The 16,364-nt window shown below is 40.5% G+C and overlaps 6 protein-coding genes across 6 annotated transcripts; 5 read left to right on the top strand and 1 right to left on the bottom strand.

The window, feature by feature from the left end:
* Positions 1 to 2,822: 2,822 nt before the first annotated feature.
* On the top strand, positions 2,823 to 4,252 carry LOC117150482 (odorant receptor 35a). The gene is made up of 4 exons (XM_033317381.1): positions 2,823 to 3,704; positions 3,802 to 3,897; positions 3,952 to 4,134; positions 4,184 to 4,252. Exons 1-4 carry the CDS (start codon positions 2,823 to 2,825, stop codon positions 4,250 to 4,252), a joined length of 1,230 nt encoding a protein of 409 aa, XP_033173272.1.
* A 4,351-nt stretch (positions 4,253 to 8,603) lies between these two features.
* Positions 8,604 to 9,399, bottom strand: LOC117150945 (zinc metalloproteinase nas-4). Its single transcript, XM_033318113.1, has 2 exons — positions 9,192 to 9,399; positions 8,604 to 9,118 (listed from the first exon to the last, which is right to left on the bottom strand). The coding sequence occupies exons 1-2, from the start codon at positions 9,397 to 9,399 to the stop codon at positions 8,604 to 8,606; spliced, it is 723 nt and encodes a 240-aa protein (XP_033174004.1).
* A 706-nt stretch (positions 9,400 to 10,105) lies between these two features.
* Positions 10,106 to 11,098, top strand: LOC117148009 (seminal metalloprotease 1). Its single transcript, XM_033315172.1, has 2 exons — positions 10,106 to 10,325; positions 10,378 to 11,098. Exons 1-2 carry the CDS (start codon positions 10,115 to 10,117, stop codon positions 10,923 to 10,925), a joined length of 759 nt encoding a protein of 252 aa, XP_033171063.1. The 5' UTR covers positions 10,106 to 10,114; the 3' UTR covers positions 10,926 to 11,098.
* Positions 11,099 to 11,684: 586 nt separating this feature from the next.
* Positions 11,685 to 12,557, top strand: LOC117146062 (seminal metalloprotease 1). The gene is made up of 2 exons (XM_033312006.1): positions 11,685 to 11,911; positions 11,980 to 12,557. Exons 1-2 carry the CDS (start codon positions 11,695 to 11,697, stop codon positions 12,525 to 12,527), a joined length of 765 nt encoding a protein of 254 aa, XP_033167897.1. The 5' UTR covers positions 11,685 to 11,694; the 3' UTR covers positions 12,528 to 12,557.
* A 638-nt stretch (positions 12,558 to 13,195) lies between these two features.
* On the top strand, positions 13,196 to 14,022 carry LOC117146292 (seminal metalloprotease 1). Its single transcript, XM_033312307.1, has 2 exons — positions 13,196 to 13,401; positions 13,455 to 14,022. The coding sequence occupies exons 1-2, from the start codon at positions 13,200 to 13,202 to the stop codon at positions 14,006 to 14,008; spliced, it is 756 nt and encodes a 251-aa protein (XP_033168198.1). The 5' UTR covers positions 13,196 to 13,199; the 3' UTR covers positions 14,009 to 14,022.
* Positions 14,023 to 14,800: 778 nt separating this feature from the next.
* LOC117144713 (seminal metalloprotease 1) lies at positions 14,801 to 15,770 on the top strand. The gene has a single exon (XM_033310055.1). It carries the CDS (start codon positions 14,814 to 14,816, stop codon positions 15,597 to 15,599), a length of 786 nt encoding a protein of 261 aa, XP_033165946.1. The 5' UTR covers positions 14,801 to 14,813; the 3' UTR covers positions 15,600 to 15,770.
* Positions 15,771 to 16,364: the final 594 nt, after the last annotated feature.

The following is a 16,364-nucleotide window of genomic DNA, read 5'->3' as shown; positions in this document are numbered from 1 at the left end:
ACCAACAAGCCCACCCGCATAACGAGTGGACAATTTACACGCTGAAACTGAACGACAGCGGAAGTCGGGTGGCAGCGGGTGGACTCGTTGATACCTACCTATTGATCATTGTACCTTCAATAAACGTCAAATCTAGTTTCTTATGGCTGTTGTGAGGGCATTTTTTAAATCAGTCTTACACAAGTCGTTAATAAATAAATAAACTGTTAAGTGCATTCATGAACCAATGTCATTTACAATTGCTTAAATTCTAAATACACTTCTGTAAAAAATCTGCAGCTTATCCATACATACATGTGTATAACACCCTTAAAGTCCACGATTCCCTAATAATTCCACAACAAGTATAGAAGGCCAACCAAGGAAAAGAAGAAGCGACAAAAACAGCATGCTTAAAAGAGCAGTAAATGAGAATTTATCCACTTGCTGACCAACGAGACGTCTCCATTCCCATCCTCGTCCTTCAGTGCCACGCCCCCCATTCGCAGACGGAGACACAAAAACCGGGGCGGAGATATAGGGGGTGTATAACTGGCGGACACACGCACATCGTAAAGTTTTAATCGGATGTTGTCCAGCTTTACATGACGCCATCTACTGGCTTAGAGTGCAATATCCTGTGGCACGCGATAACATCGAGCAAAAGAGTTGGGTGGCAGTGGTCGAGACCTCGTACAAAGGACGATGGGAGGGATTTGGGCAAGGGTGCAGGGGGGCGTTGCCGGGGTGCGAGAGCGGCCACCCTTGTTTATGCGAAACGCCCGGCCGAAACGCTTCTGGCCCTTTGCTTTTTGACGGCATTTGGCATTGCCACTGCCACGCACAACAACTACAAGGATCCGCCAGGATGCCCAGCACTTCCATCTATGGTCCACATAGTCGGCACAGTTTCGGCCCAGGCTACAGATACAGTTATACAGATACAGATGCCAAGGCTAAAGCCAAAGGAACAGCCGCTACAAAGGCTTAAAAAGCGCTCAACACGAGAAAAAATGAGCGGAACACTGGAAAGGGAGAAAGACAAAAGGAGGTTCTTTTGAAAGCCGAATTACTGTGGCTCTGCAAAGCACTCAATTGTTACAGTTTTTTATCCAATGATAAGCCTTTAGTTCACTTTTCTTCAGGGTTTTATTTACAATCTATAAGCAATCAAATTTTTAGATGGGAAGAGCAAATATCGTTTATTTAATATAAATATTTGCAGTTATTTTATTTAAATTTGGTGTTTATATCTTTGTATAAGTTTGTACATTTAATTTGCTACATTATATATACTTTGCTAGGCTGTTGTTGACAGAATTGACCTTTGCCAGGAGAAATATCAAACAAAGGGCGATGGTAATTTAAATTTATAAGAAATATTCCCACGATGGCTTTATAATGCATTATTTTCACCTTAGCCTGTTGGAGAACATCGACGTCAAGTCAGCATGGCGACAAGCCTCATAAACAATACATTGTATCCTTGCCGGCAAAGTGCATTCAAAACGGAAGTGAAATGTGTGGCTCTCGTTGTTTTCTGGACTTTGGTCAGCCGCTTGGCTAGACGCACACTTGGCTGGATGTCCAGGATTGTCGGGATTTTGCAGAGCGGAGTGGACTTCAGCCATTACACACGAAAGCAACCCACCGAACCACCAAGGCAACGAACCTCGTTGTCATTGTCGTGACAGGAAATTAAGATGAATGTGGCGAGCAAACTGCAGTTTCTACGCCGGGGCACCAGCTCCTCGTCGCTCGATGGTGTCCCTTAAATTTCGCCCTCAGCCCGCTGTTGTGGCCCTGTTGCCTTATTGTCGTTTTTCTATTCGGTTAGACAAGCGAGAGACAGACGGCTGCCTCTTAAAATATTCATAACACAAACTGTTGCCACTATCTCCAGTGCGGTCCGCAGCGGATGCAGGCGGACCGGCACAAATGGCATCGCTGGGAGTAATCCGGGAAAGCTGGAAAAGCGTGCGAAAGTTGCGCGTTTGAAATAATTGATTTTTATGAATTTGTTAAGTGAGTTTTTCATGCAGCAGTTGTCAGAAGGGAGTCTGCGGCTGCGGAAATGTTGGCTTTATAAAAAGTGCAAAAATATGTCACGAATTAACAATGCTTTAAATGACAGAAATTTGCGAACGGTTAGTAATTTATACGGAAATTTATTCTTGTTTTTGTAGTTTCCCAATTTTGGTTATGATCTGAATGCTTGTTTAAATAATATAAACAATCACTTTTAATCATTGTTTGGTGCTCATTAAATGTAGAATAATAAATCAAACTTGACATGTTTATGTTTGTAAATGTGTAAATGTAACACCAAAATAAATTGTTATACTGCGTTGAATGGAAAACATAAAATATTAATTTAGTTACACAGTAATGTTGTAATGTTCAAGAATAAATTAACGTGCCCAGCCTGCTAATGTCGCATGCCCAAAATGAAACCTTCATATTTAATCGCACAAAATTTTTGAATAACAATTTATATATTTTAAATAAGATTATACATTTAATTGGATTGTTTACCGTTGCTTACATCATTACCTGCGTTTATAACCCCCAATAAGTCCAAATTCCCCGGTGGTGGTCCTGAAAGTTGGCTCAATTATACGAGGACAAGCCATTACATCGTAAATGAGGCAATATTAATGTGAGACTTTCAAATGTTTCCGTTTGGCTTGGAACTGGAGGGTAATAACTTAATTGAGCCATTGCACGCATGGGAGACTTCATTTAAAAGTTGAGAAACTGTCTTCGTCTGTACTCCCGTCTAATCCCTGGTGCATATATAAGTCGGAGGAGAGCAGCCATTATTCAACAGTCTTGACTCCATAATGGTTCGTTACGTGCCCCGGTTCGCTGATGGTCAGAAAGTAAAGTTGGCTTGGCCCTTGGCGGTTTTTCGGTTAAATCACATATTCTGGCCATTGGATCCGAGCACGGGGAAATGGGGCCGATATCTGGACAAGGTTTTGGCTGTTGCGATGTCCTTGGTATTTATGCAACACAACGATGCAGAGCTGAGGTACTTGCGCTTCGAGGCAAGTAATCGGAATTTGGACGCCTTTCTCACAGGCATGCCAACGTATTTGATCCTCGTGGAGGCGCAATTTAGGAGTCTTCACATTTTACTCCACTTCGAGAAGCTTCAGAAGTTTTTAGAAATATTCTACGCAAATATTTATATTGATCCCCGTAAGGAACCCGAAATGTTTCGAAAAGTGGATGGAAAGATGATAATAAACAGATTGGTTTCCTCTATGTACTTAGCAGTTATCTCATTGTATCTAATCGCACCAGTATTTTCCATCATTAACCAAAGCAAAGACTTTCTATACTCTATGATCTTTCCGTTCGATTCGGATCCTTTGTACCTATTTGTACCACTGCTTTTGACAAACGTATGGGTTGGCATTGTAATAGATACCATGATGTTCGGGGAGACTAATTTGCTGTGTGAATTAATTGTCCACCTAAATGGTAGTTATCTGTTACTCAAGAGAGACTTGCAGTTGGCTATTGAAAAGATATTGGTTTCAAGGGACCGTCCGCATATGGCCAAACAGCTAAAGGTTTTAATTATAAAAACTCTCCGAAAGAATGTGGCTCTAAATCAGTTTGGCCAGCAGCTGGAGGCTCAGTATACTGTGCGGGGTTTTATTATGTTTGCATTCGCTGCGGGCCTTTTATGTGCGCTTTCTTTTAAGGCTTATACGGTAAGCAAAAAACAATAAAAATAATTAAACTCTGAAAGTTCTCTTAAAAATGAAAATAACTATAGCTTTAAATAACTTTTTTTAATATTTCCAACAGAATCCTATGGCCAATTACATCTATGCTATTTGGTTCGGTGCTAAAACAGTTGAGCTGCTTTCTTTAGGACAGATTGGTTCCGACTTGGCCTTTACTGTATGCCAAACTATATATTTCTGATATATATTATTATGTTTTTTTTCTATACAGACGGATTCCCTCAGCACAATGTACTACCTTACCCATTGGGAGCAAATCCTTCAGTACTCTACAAATCCCAGCGAAAATCTGCGACTACTCAAGCTCATTAACTTGGCCATTGAGATGAACAGCAAGCCCTTCTATGTGACAGGGCTAAAATATTTTCGCGTTAGTCTGCAGGCTGGCTTAAAAGTAAGTGAGAAACGAGTGCAAAACCATTTCATTGTCAGCTCTTTTACAGATTCTGCAGGCATCCTTCTCGTACTTCACATTCCTCACTTCGATGCAGCGACGACAAATGAGCAATTAAATAATTCACATTTTTTTTAATGGCACACTGCCTCCTTCTGCGACTCTAGTCCGCTGATACAAATGATTGCATATTAAAAGTCAATTATTGGTGAATTAATTTTAATTAAATTAAATTGATAAAAGGAGCTGGCTTGCACGCATCATTGACTTTTCCTTTGCTCTTTTTCCGTGTCAGTGTGTGCGTGTGTGGGAATGTGTGAGCATGTGAAAATGTGTGTATGTGAGGGGTGGCGGCGCCTGGAAATATGCAATAAAATATTCATGATTTCTGTGCAGCAAAAACTTGCAGAAAGTTAATAAAACTTTTGCCACTGCTGGTGGGTAATGAAATTAGAATATCGCAAGCATTCCGAACGCAAAGAGCCAGAAAAAATATAAATTTTCAGCTTTCCATGTTTTGCCATCTCTGGAAATGATCAGCGGCCATTAAGCCGGGCTTGGATGGCGTCTCTGGCGTAAGCCATAAATCTTCAACTTCAGTGGAGCCTCTTCCCCCGCTGCCCTGCTCCTGCACCCACTATGTTTCAATTTCCTCTGGCACGAACATTTTGGTAAATTAATCCATTAAAGTTTCGCCATGAAAATGCACAAAAGTTTTCACATAAAAAGCCCATGCATCCCGCTCGCACCGCTGCTGTCGGGCTTAGGCTGTCTCTATCTTCCGCCCATAACTCCCTCATAAGAGGAAGTCGAACTTCGACAGGCGTCGCGCTCATTGATAATTAGACCCTGTCGACGTCTCCATGGTCGTCGATTTAGGGCTTCGACCCGCCCCATTAGCCAATTTGTACTTCATTAGCACCGTGTTGTTCGAATGGGTTGGTTGCCGGCACTCTAACTAGCTGCCTATCTTGACGACTAATGAGTTTTATTTATCCTGAATATAGATAGGGAAATGGGTTAGTTTTAACACGCTTGAAGTACTCACTACCCAGGAACACACTTCTTGAGTTCACTAGCTTCATATAATTCAATAAATTTGTTAGGTTTGGTTGTGCTTCAAATGTTATAAAAATCACTGTCGACTGCTGCTCAATAAAATGTATAATAAAAAATTTTAATTGGACAATTTAAATAGCCTAATGAATGAAAAAAGACACAGTTGTCCAATGATAACAACAGTTCGTGTTTGAAATAACTCAATGCAGAATGAAGACCACAAATACACCGCATTTATTCACAGTCGACACTCAACTGCTGGACCGAACTATGCATTGACTGCAAGTCGAAATAATAACGTTTAATTAGAACAGACAGTCCGGGGGTAGACGAGGTTTTTGGGGGAGCTAAAATATTCTAGTTATGGACTCCCAGCCCCTTATCCTTCCCTCTGGCTTTGCTGAACTTTTGTGCTAACCACTGGAAATTTTATATTTATGCTTGTGTTGCGTTGCCAACTGCAGCTAAGGCCAAATGCTCAAATGTATAGTGGGGCTTAAGTAAATGCTGCAAAAGTTTTTAGCTTGTAATTATCATTAGCGATATTGTGTCTAAACTTTTCAAGCCGCGCATGGAGCAACAGCATGCGAATAAAGTAAGGCAGGGATGATTCTGCCACATCGGGAGATTAAACTTTGATTCGAAGGCCTTAAATCAATTACAGATGCAAGCGAAAAAAAGAACTTGATAATTGCTATATAAAGCAGCACGGAGTCTTCTTAATTCCAGTACCTGTCATGCAATACTTTCTGAACTGGCAACACGTCGTATGCTTAATTAATTTTAAATGCACTTTAAAAGTTTTCCCTCTCGAGAGGAGTCCTCCTGGAAAAATAGGTGGCGGTGAGGTATTTTCACCTGTAAGTCAACTTTCCCCTAGCCCCGTTAAAAGTAAAAACAACCTAGAATAAGAAAGAAGCCCAAAGAAAAGTCCATTCATGTGTGACTGCATTTGTCAGTCCTGGACCCAGAATCAGAATAAGGCTCCGAGTCCTGGCATTCGCACTCCTTTGCCCAGGTCCTGTGAGTTGTGTGTGTAATTATGTCTGAGATTATGCCCACAGCCACGACGGTGCTGCTCCTACTACAGCTGTCTGTCTTTAATATGCCACCGCAACGCCAACTCCCACCCGTTTACACCCCGCCTTATTTCTCAGCAGTGTTGCCCACCATTACCTTTATAAACTGGTTATTCCAATACATTTTTTATAAACAAGGTACCAAAAATGTTTTTTTAATAACTAACTAATTAGAATTATATTTAGTAGTTATAGCAAATACTTAAATTTCAAGAGCCCATTGTTGGTATACACACCTATACAAAAAATTGATTTAAGCTGTTTATATATAATATTTACCATATTTTCTCATCTTAAAATATCCAAATTTGGCTTGAAAAACGTTAGCTTGGCAGGACTTTTCCGCAGGCTTTCCGCCTGTCGTCAGCGTCAAAAGTTTCTGCGGTCTGCCAGCTCATCCACCCTTAGCACCGCTGATGTGTTGGCATTTGCTTTTGCTTTTACTCGCTGGCTGCTTTAAGTGGAGGTCTTGAGATATTTTTCAGGGCTTGCCTTCGCCACGTTGTTCATATGCAGTTCCTCTGCTGCACTGCAAGAAAACGGTGAAATTTAACAGAGTTTTCCATTTAAGTTAGACTTTCTGGTAATGCTATTTATACTAAATAACAATAAAATGAACTAAATAAGCTAATTATAAATCGATTTCTTATTATGGAATTTTTTTACACAGAATGGTATCATTTTACCAACCACTATGTTACTCAAAGAGCTGTCAAAAATAAATCTATAAAATGTTTTAAGTAAAGCTGTATGCTTAAATGCTGTCACTAAGTACCAGTAACCTTGATTGCAGTGTACTCTGCTTAAGTATTCTCATTTCCCTTTAGTTGCCGCTGCTGCTGGTGGGTTTTTGGCTTTTGCCTTGGCTCGTAAAGTCGCAGGAAGTTATTATCCTAAAAACTTTACCCCTGAGGGCAATACAAACAAAGGCGTAGCAGGGCAACAAAGCGCAGCATTCATGTCTGACTATGAAATGGCTATGGCTGCACTCGCCCGCCCCCAAAACCACCCACTACCCCCAAGCCACCCACACATGCGTCTCGTTTGCTATGCATGAAAATAGAATGTCATAAAATTAGAACGATCGCAAGAAGAGCGAGGGGCCAAGCACAATACAAAGAGCCCGGGAAAAGAAAGCGAAAAGAAAGCCGAGCTCCAGCCTGCTGACTTTTTTACTGCTCTTGGCGAAAAGTTGATGGCCAGGCGTCCTAGTGGCCGCCTTAACCCATTAAATTCTCTTTATTATGCCAGCAATATTTTCTCAAAATAAAAAGCTGGAAATTCCCAAGGCATTATGACTTGAGAGCGTAGTAGTAATCGCGTTGGCCTGTGATTACATTTTATAAAAAACACATTTAATTGAGTTGAGGGTTGCAGGGCAGTCTAACCTTATGATTTTCAATGATTTGAGGTTTCGGGGCCAACTGGCAACTGGTCTTCAGTCTTAAAATGATCATCGCCAATAACTTTTGGGTGATTTTAGTTATTTCGTTATGCTCTTAAGCCTTAACACCCTCGTAAAATTATCTGTTGAGGTAAGTATACATTTAAAATGTCCTGGCGCCAAGGCAACACACTTAAACGTTGATAAAGCCGCCAGCAACACAAAAGCTTAGCCACCTATTCCATACTGGATGACGTTAGCCCATCTTTAGTTGCAACTAAAAAAGCGAATGCACTGCTTGCATAAATTAAATGTTTACGACTTCCGTTTTGTGGGCAGGTAGCTCTGTAGGAGCTTTGGCTTTAGTACAATTTGTGCCATTAAAAAACCAAATATATGTATATGCCAGTCCTTGTGTGAGAGAGATAGAGAGCCGAGAGCACGGAACGGTCTACGCAGATAGTTAGTCCTGGGATTATACGGAAGGACTCAGCCGGTAGGTAGGTAGGTAGCTGTAGGTGCGCGGTCGCATGGTTAGTTGCCTGGCGCGCTAATTTTTAATTACGACCACTAAATATTCAATTTTTAGTTGCTGGCAAAGGCAAACACTTCCTCTACGTTGGCCGGGGCTTTTTGTTTTCCAGATTAACCGGTTTGTGGAAGAAGTTTTTCGGGGCGGGAGACTGTAGTTTCCTGTCAAGTGCAACAGCTCGTTAGAATTGCAAATGTTGCGATTACTTCGAGAGGATGTAGTCTGGCTATGTATATGAAATTAACACCATTACACTGCTTTTTTGTATCTTTACGTTAAAGAAGCAAGTCAAATTTTATAGGAGATTTCGGCATAAAAACCCTTTAGTTACGATTTATATTGTTTATTTTATTTCATAGACAACCAGGGTACACTTTTAATACCTTCCTGTGATATTTATCAAAAGATAATCAAATTAGCAGTACATGCGTTTCAGTGTTTGCACATCCTTCGGACTCATTTGCGTCGCCTGGCCGATTTTTGCTTGGGATCTCAAAGGAACTATTGTCGACTTTCCGTTCTTGGAGAAAGCAAATGGACCATAGTGCATGATGCTGTCGTAGTCGTAGCCAAGGCCATAATTTGTCACTCCATTGGCCCGAAGCCTTTGAAAGTTATGTTCATGACCGGATCTGATGTTATCGGTTTGAATCCTCACATATTTATCCCGCTGCGGATCGCTGTGTGTGTGAAAGAAGCCTAAGGCGTGAAGAAGTTCATGCTGAATAGTCCTACTGGACATACAACCACTGCCTAGATTGAGGGCCTGATCTGTCCTTCCCAAATATCCTACATACGACCAGCATCCTGAACCCTCTTTTTGTATAACTACTTGTGGCTCCCTCTTGTATTCTGTACGGCGAAATTTCACACAGGTTTTCGATGATATTTCTGCCATGGCACTTTCAATACTAGCAATATCCAAGGAAGCTGTGATCAAAATACCATATAAGATAAATATTATAAGAACTTCTGCTCAAGATTTCTTAAAAAGTTTACTTACAAAATCCTCCGGCAAAACTGTAGACCAACGTTCTTCCCTTCCAGTAATATTCTGACCATGATTTTACAACACGGCCTTCAGGATTTCCTTCAAAATATGGGAGTTGTTCTGAAATTAGTACGATGTCGTCTTCTTGAAGTTTGATGGAAGGATGACCATTGGCCGAAGACCCAAGTCCAAAAATCACAGCGAGTGCAAGGTAATGCATTTCCGAACTGATATAACATTGCTAAGAGCAAGAGGCTTTTATACATTTCCAGAACGGATATACACTCAGATAAAATGCATTTAAGCTTGCAGAACAAAAATAACGAATTATTTCAAAGATCAATTGCGGTTTTAGGAAAAATAAATTTTAAATCACTTGTGATTTTTTATAATGTTGTGCTATTTTTGATCTCAGTGAAGCAAAGTTCTCCAGATTAAGTAAAAAGCATGCAACATATCAGAGATTATTGTTTTGAAGGTTTTATATTTATTAGTTAGTTTAAGCTTATAATTATTAGATTTATATTAAACCATATTTATTTGCATATAGTAATTTGGTTAAGCAATAAAAGCATTTAGAGCATTTCTATAATTTCATTACAACTATTCCAAAAAGGAGCATAGTACTAACAATTTTAATATAAAAATATATTATATTTTCTCCTGGTAAGTACAATTGGACTGTGTAAATTTAAATTTAATTTAAAATTTGTAAGTTTAGCCAAACTAGTAAAATTTAATATTACCCGAGATTAGAAACTTAATTGCTTGCTTACCTCTCCTACCGTCCCACCAATGATTAGATATCATTTAAAAACGGCACTACTAATTTGAGAAATCATAAATACTAAAGATTAACTACAGCTAGTGGACTTAAACAACGCTCGTGCATTGAACTGCCCAGACAGTATTGAATTGAAAGTCTAGCCGCCAATATGTACTATTACAGTGTATTACTTCTACTTCTGGTTGTAGTCAATGTCGCTTGGGCAGCTCCATCCATACGAACGGAAACCGATCCGGAGCTAACAGCTGGATATATTGAGGGTGATATGGTGCCCAGTGGGTCCTCGAGAAATATTTGGCGCAACGAAACCTATAGATGGCCCAATCGCATTATTTATTATCATATTAATAGCTATATTGGTAAGTATTTAATAGCAAATATATTTAAAACTATAATATTTGATCCCAATAGATGAAGAACATCGTAACCACATCGTGAGCGCTATTCAAAAAATCGAATCCATTTCGTGCCTGATCTTCAAAGAGGCCACCACTGATCAGAAGTATTATGTAAATGTGACCTCCGAGGAGGGCGGTTGTTACTCCTACATCGGTTATCTGAACCGCGTTCAACAACTGAATCTCCAGAATAATGAAATAGGCGTCGGTTGTTTCCGTTTGTATACGATTGTACATGAGTTCCTGCACGCCCTTGGATTTTTCCACCAGCAGAGTGCCTCCGATCGGGATGATTATGTGCAAATTGTGGAGGAGAATATCACCGAGGGCATGGAGTTTAACTTTGATAAATATACCGAGGAAACCGTCAACGATTTTGGTGAGAAATACGACTATGGCAGCGTAATGCACTATGGTCCCTATGCATTTTCCAAGAACAGCGAAAGGACAATTGTGGCTCTGGAGGAAGGAAAGGAGGATGTAATTGGCCAAAGGCTGGAGCTAAGTGAAACCGATATCAGAAAGCTAAATGCCATGTACAAATGCCCCACCGACAAATAATGAGTTTTTTTTATCATACCTCTGTTCGAAAATTTCTACAGGCTTTTGCAACGTAATGATGATAAATTTCATTCTATTATTGTCACCTTTACTCGCGATATATAAATATAAATATAATCTCTTTTTTTGTGTTGACAAATGCAATTAGGAGAATGCTCGTCGCTGTCATTTGCTTCCGGATTAATTTTGACACTGATTTTCTTTATTTCGGGGTGGGAAGGCGTTGTAATTTTGATTGAGTCTTGGGGTGTTGCAAGATGAAATTGCGCAAAGGGAGACGACATGGTTGGTTAGCCTTTGTTATGTGGAAATTGAACAAATATTACTCGTGTGCTGGGTGAGCTAAAAGTTAACAAGGAAATGATGATAAATTACAGTTAAGAAGATGCAATGTTTTATTCCTTAAAATAAACACGAGACGCTTCCTTTTAAGTGTAACATACTTTTTAACTATTTAGTGTACAATTCATGGCAATATAAAATAATGGCCCAAATATCTGTTCGTATAAGATCTTATCTTATTGGCCGTGGGAATTCCAAAAATGCTTAAGAAACAACCATGAATTAAGGTTACGTATTCGAGATTATACTTTCGCAGGCATCATTCGCCGATAAGATAACATCATTGCGCTGACCAATGGCCAATTTGTCTGATCGTAAAAACTTAACTGTAGAAAATGTCATAAATTATCCAATAACTAACTATACCTCTTTGTCACCATAAGCGAGGTGCCTCAAACAGTAACTTGCTGATCGCAGAGCCATCAACATGAAGACCTGGGCCTTAACTTTAGTGGTCATATTATTGGCCAGCTCCTGCTCGGCAGCTCCCACCACACAAAACAGGATTGAAACCGATCCTGAACTGACAGCTGGCTATATTGAAGGCGATATGGTGCCCAGTCCGGAGGGAAGGAACGGACTTCGCAATGAAACCTTCAGATGGCCGAACCGTGTTGTCTATTATTACATCAATCGCGATATTGGTAAGACAATCGAACCGTAAAATCCTTACCATTTTGCATTATATGACTTCATAACAATTTTTATTCAGACACCGAGCATCGCAACCATATTTTAAGAGGTATTCGCATAATAGAACAAAGTTCTTGCTTGGTCTTCAAGGAGGCCACCACTGATCAGGAATATTATGTGAATGTAACCTCTGAGGCTGGCGGATGTTTCTCGTATGTTGGCTATCGCAACCGGGTTCAGCAGCTGAATCTGCAGAACTACGCTCTGGACACCGGCTGCTTCCGTTTGGGAACAATTGTCCACGAGTTTCTGCATGCCCTTGGCTTCTATCACCAGCAAAGCACATGGAATCGGGATGACTATGTCCGAATTGCTGAGGAAAACATAACTGAGGGCACTGAGGGCAACTTCAACAAGTACGACAACGAAACCGTCGAGGACTACGGAGAACCCTATGATTACTCCAGTGTACTACACTACACCGCTTATGCGTTCTCCAAAAACGGAGAGATGACCATTGTGCCGCTCCAGGAAGGTGCCGAAGAGCTTATGGGACAGCGATTGCAAATGACCCAGTCGGATATTAACAAACTTAACGTCATGTACAAGTGCCCCAGGCAGGTGTAATAAATAGAAAGAGCTCATAACGCAAATATAGATGCTTTAAACCAATTTTATTTATTTTTATTTATTGAATACTTAGGTCGTTTTAAGTCATTAAAGATTCGGTGTACTTATATGTTATTGTATCCTTTTAAGTATTGAATCCATGAGTTTTCAAAGCTTCCAGAATAAATTGAAGAGATACAATTTAAGCTTCTACTCCTGAAAGTATGCAAATAATATTTGTACATTTGTGCAATTCTTCTTTCAGGGATTACATATAAATATAAAGTAATTTCAATATCACTTTTCATTTCAGACTCACGAAAAGAATTATCAGTGATCCAGTGACAATTTAATACTCTACCAGATAGGAAATCGGGGATTCGCGAGGAGGCGCATACTTAGGATATGCTATGCGTTCCTAAAAGAATAGTACTCATAATTAATGACCAAAACTTTGATAATTTCTATTATTATTAAAGCTTTATATAAACATTTATATGAGAAACCTAGCGTGGTATCTTATGTACGTTATCTAATATAAATATCTAGTTAAAAGTTGGATAATATAATTGCTCCCGTTCTCTTTCTCTATAGGCATGTCGAATTAAATATACCCACTATACCAGTCATGGTATTCAATAAAACTAGCATGGGTTAATTGAAGCGTTCAGTTTGTTTCCTGTCTCCATCATGTTTGCGCGGACATGGGCTGTAATTTTTTTGTTCGCTCCTACTGTTTTTAGTGAACTCTTTAAGGATCCGGAGCTGCTTGCAGGATTTTATCAGGGGGACATCAAAGCTCATCCAATTCAGTCTCGAAACGGAATTGTCAATCAGATTTATCACTGGCCCAATCGCACTGTACCGTATATGATTGAAAATAATGCATTTGGTATGTTCTATATATCAATTAAGATTGAACCTATCCTGATATAATTATTGAAGCCGACAGTCATTATCGGGAAATTCTTAGAGCCATTTCCATCATAGAGGAAAACTCATGTGTTATTTTCAAGCCAGCTACTGAGATGGATTTTCCCCTTGCGCTCGTCATTACGTCAAAAGGTTTGGGCTGCAATACCGTTCACTTGGGCTACAGGAATAAGACACAAGTGGTAAATCTGGAGATTTACCCACTTGGCGAGGGCTGCTTTCGCATCGGTTCCATTATCCACGAGCTCCTTCACGTTCTGGGCTTCGAGCATCAGCATGTGGCCCAAAATCGGGACCAGTACGTCAGCATCCAGTGGGAGAATATAAATCCGCAGTACAATACCAATTTCGTGAACAACGATAATTCTACAGAGTGGCACGACTTTGAAGAAGGCTACGATTATGAAAGTGTTATGCACTATGTGCCAAGGGCCTTTTCCAAGAATGGCCAACCCACAATTGTGCCCCTCAGGGAAGGAGCTGCAAATATGGGTCAACGATTTTATATGAGCGAAAAGGATATTCGCAAGTTGAACAAAATGTATAGATGCCCCGGTCATTTCTAGGCAAAATATATTTGAATTATTCATAAAATTTGTTATTTTTGCTTTTTAAATTGAATTAAGAAAAATGGTAAGAAACGAGGCCTTCTTCTAATTGTTTTACTAAATATATTATTGACAATTTTTTAAACATTTTCAAGTGCGATGGCATGTCAGTCTCTTTCCTGTTGAGCATGCAATTGAGAACCCATTGATTGTCATGTTTTCTGCCTTCAAGGCTTATCACATAGTTCCCAGTGTGGAGAAGCGAAAAGAACGTTGTATTGCGATAAGGCGTTGAATTTGAACACCTTCTGGGCAGCCAAGCAAACTTTTGTGTTCAGTACAACGATTACGCGTGTCGTCGTTGTTGGGTAATAATCAGTAATCAAATGACGATTTTGGGGGAATTACTCATACTTGGGTAGCAGTGGTTTAAATTATTTATAATTGTTTTTGGTATTTTGCTGGGCACTTAAGAATCCAATCACTCCTCCACTTCAATTTCCGATTTCCACATATAATTCCCTATCTATCATTGTGAATTGCGGCAATCCAAGAGACAACCCGTGACGTATGTTAGAGATATTTATCGTAAACTTACATGACTAATGGAAGGTTTTCGCATGGGCGCCTCGCAATATGGTGATATACCATAAACCTTGATCTAATTGGACGTTCCGATTGTCTTTATCAATTTGCGAAAAAACTTTTTGCCTTTTTGTATCTAATCTAAGTTGTATGGGCAGCCTTCCTGTGTGTTTTATATTTAGGTAGCCGTTCTCCCTGGCCACTTTATTAGTCTAGTTCGAGGAACTCAACTGGCAAGATGGCGAGGTCTGGAATAATATACGTTCTTCTGCTGCATGTGGTGCTTAACTCTGGCAAACCCCTGCCAGCAGGTGTCTACGATCCGGAGGAGGCAGGTGGCTTTGTCGAGGGTGATATGATGCTGACGGAGGAGCAGCAAAGAAATCTGGAGCAGGGTGCTCCCAAGGCTCGCAATGGCCTTATCAACACGGAAAAGAGATGGCCTGGAAATGTGGTGGTCTACAGGATATCAGATGACTTTGACACGGCGCACAAGAAGGCCATCCAAACTGGCATCGATACCTTGGAGCTGCACACTTGTTTGAGGTTCAGGGAAGCCACCGACGAGGATAAGGCCTATTTGACGGTTACGGCCAAGTCTGGAGGATGCTACACAGCCGTCGGCTACCAAGGAGCTCCACAGGAAATGAATCTGGAAATATACCCGCTCGGCGAAGGCTGTTTCCGGCCCGGAACGATCCTGCATGAGTTCATGCATGCCTTGGGATTCTATCACCAACAGAGCTCGTCCATTCGAGATGGTTTTATAAACGTGATCTACGAAAACATAGTGCCGGGCAAGGAATTCAATTTCCAGAAGTATGCCGACACAGTCGTGACCGATTTCGAAGTTGGTTACGACTACGATAGCTGTCTTCATTATCGACCAGGAGCCTTCTCCATCAACGGCGAGGATACTATAGTTCCCCTGAATTCCAGTGCGGTAATTGGACAGCGAGTGGGTCTCAGCTCCAAGGACATTGATAAGATCAACATTATGTACAAGTGCCCCATTTTGCTGTGATCCAAAATCAGGTAGACTATGTACCTAGTCAATTGTGATATGTATATATATTTATTCATATATCAGCCACCGACTGACGCGATTAGATCGGTTTTATTGATCTACGCTGTCATTGTCATCGCGGTCTGAACTATTTATAAAGAAGCGTAAATTAAAGCCATACCCCTTTAATGACATTGTCTCTGATAATTTCTTATCGGCAAAGTACAAAATTCAGGCGGGGGCAGAATCTATCAGGGTTTCAGGTTGTAATGCACGGAAATACAAGCCCAAACCGCATTTCGTGTGCCCATGTGTCGAGGTCTAGTAATTGCGTGCTGCTAATGCGATTTATATGCGAGATGCAAATGTCTAGAAAGCATCTGGGCCCAGGGAATGGAGGACACGTCCTGGGAGCTCCAGGACCCCGGCGCAGGCACTCAATTCTCACATTTTGACAGCGCTTGTTAGACCATAAATTCGATTCTCGTTCGTTTCAACGACACGGTTTGCCCTCTTCCATGCATCCCCCATCCCGAACATCCTGCAATATCTTCCCATGCGCATTGTTTCATCCGAAATTAAGAAAGGACCTCAGGAGCCGGGTGCGAGCATGTTTGGGTAAAATTACCATACACCAAGAGCAGCGACAAATTTTCAACGGCTTATGCATCGCAAAATTAGAATTCACAAGATGGTGATCGATGCAGTTTTAGGCACATGGTGCCTAAATTAAAATTCCATTATGTTTTTTAGAAGAAAACTTTATGTTAGCTAATAAATCAT

The sequence above is a fragment of the Drosophila mauritiana genome, chromosome 2L (genome assembly GCF_004382145.1).
Source record: "Drosophila mauritiana strain mau12 chromosome 2L, ASM438214v1, whole genome shotgun sequence".
In the NCBI taxonomy this organism is placed as follows: Eukaryota; Metazoa; Arthropoda; class Insecta; order Diptera; family Drosophilidae; genus Drosophila; species Drosophila mauritiana.
Note: the sequence above shows the minus strand (reverse complement) of the source record. Positions and strands in the feature narration are given on the sequence as shown.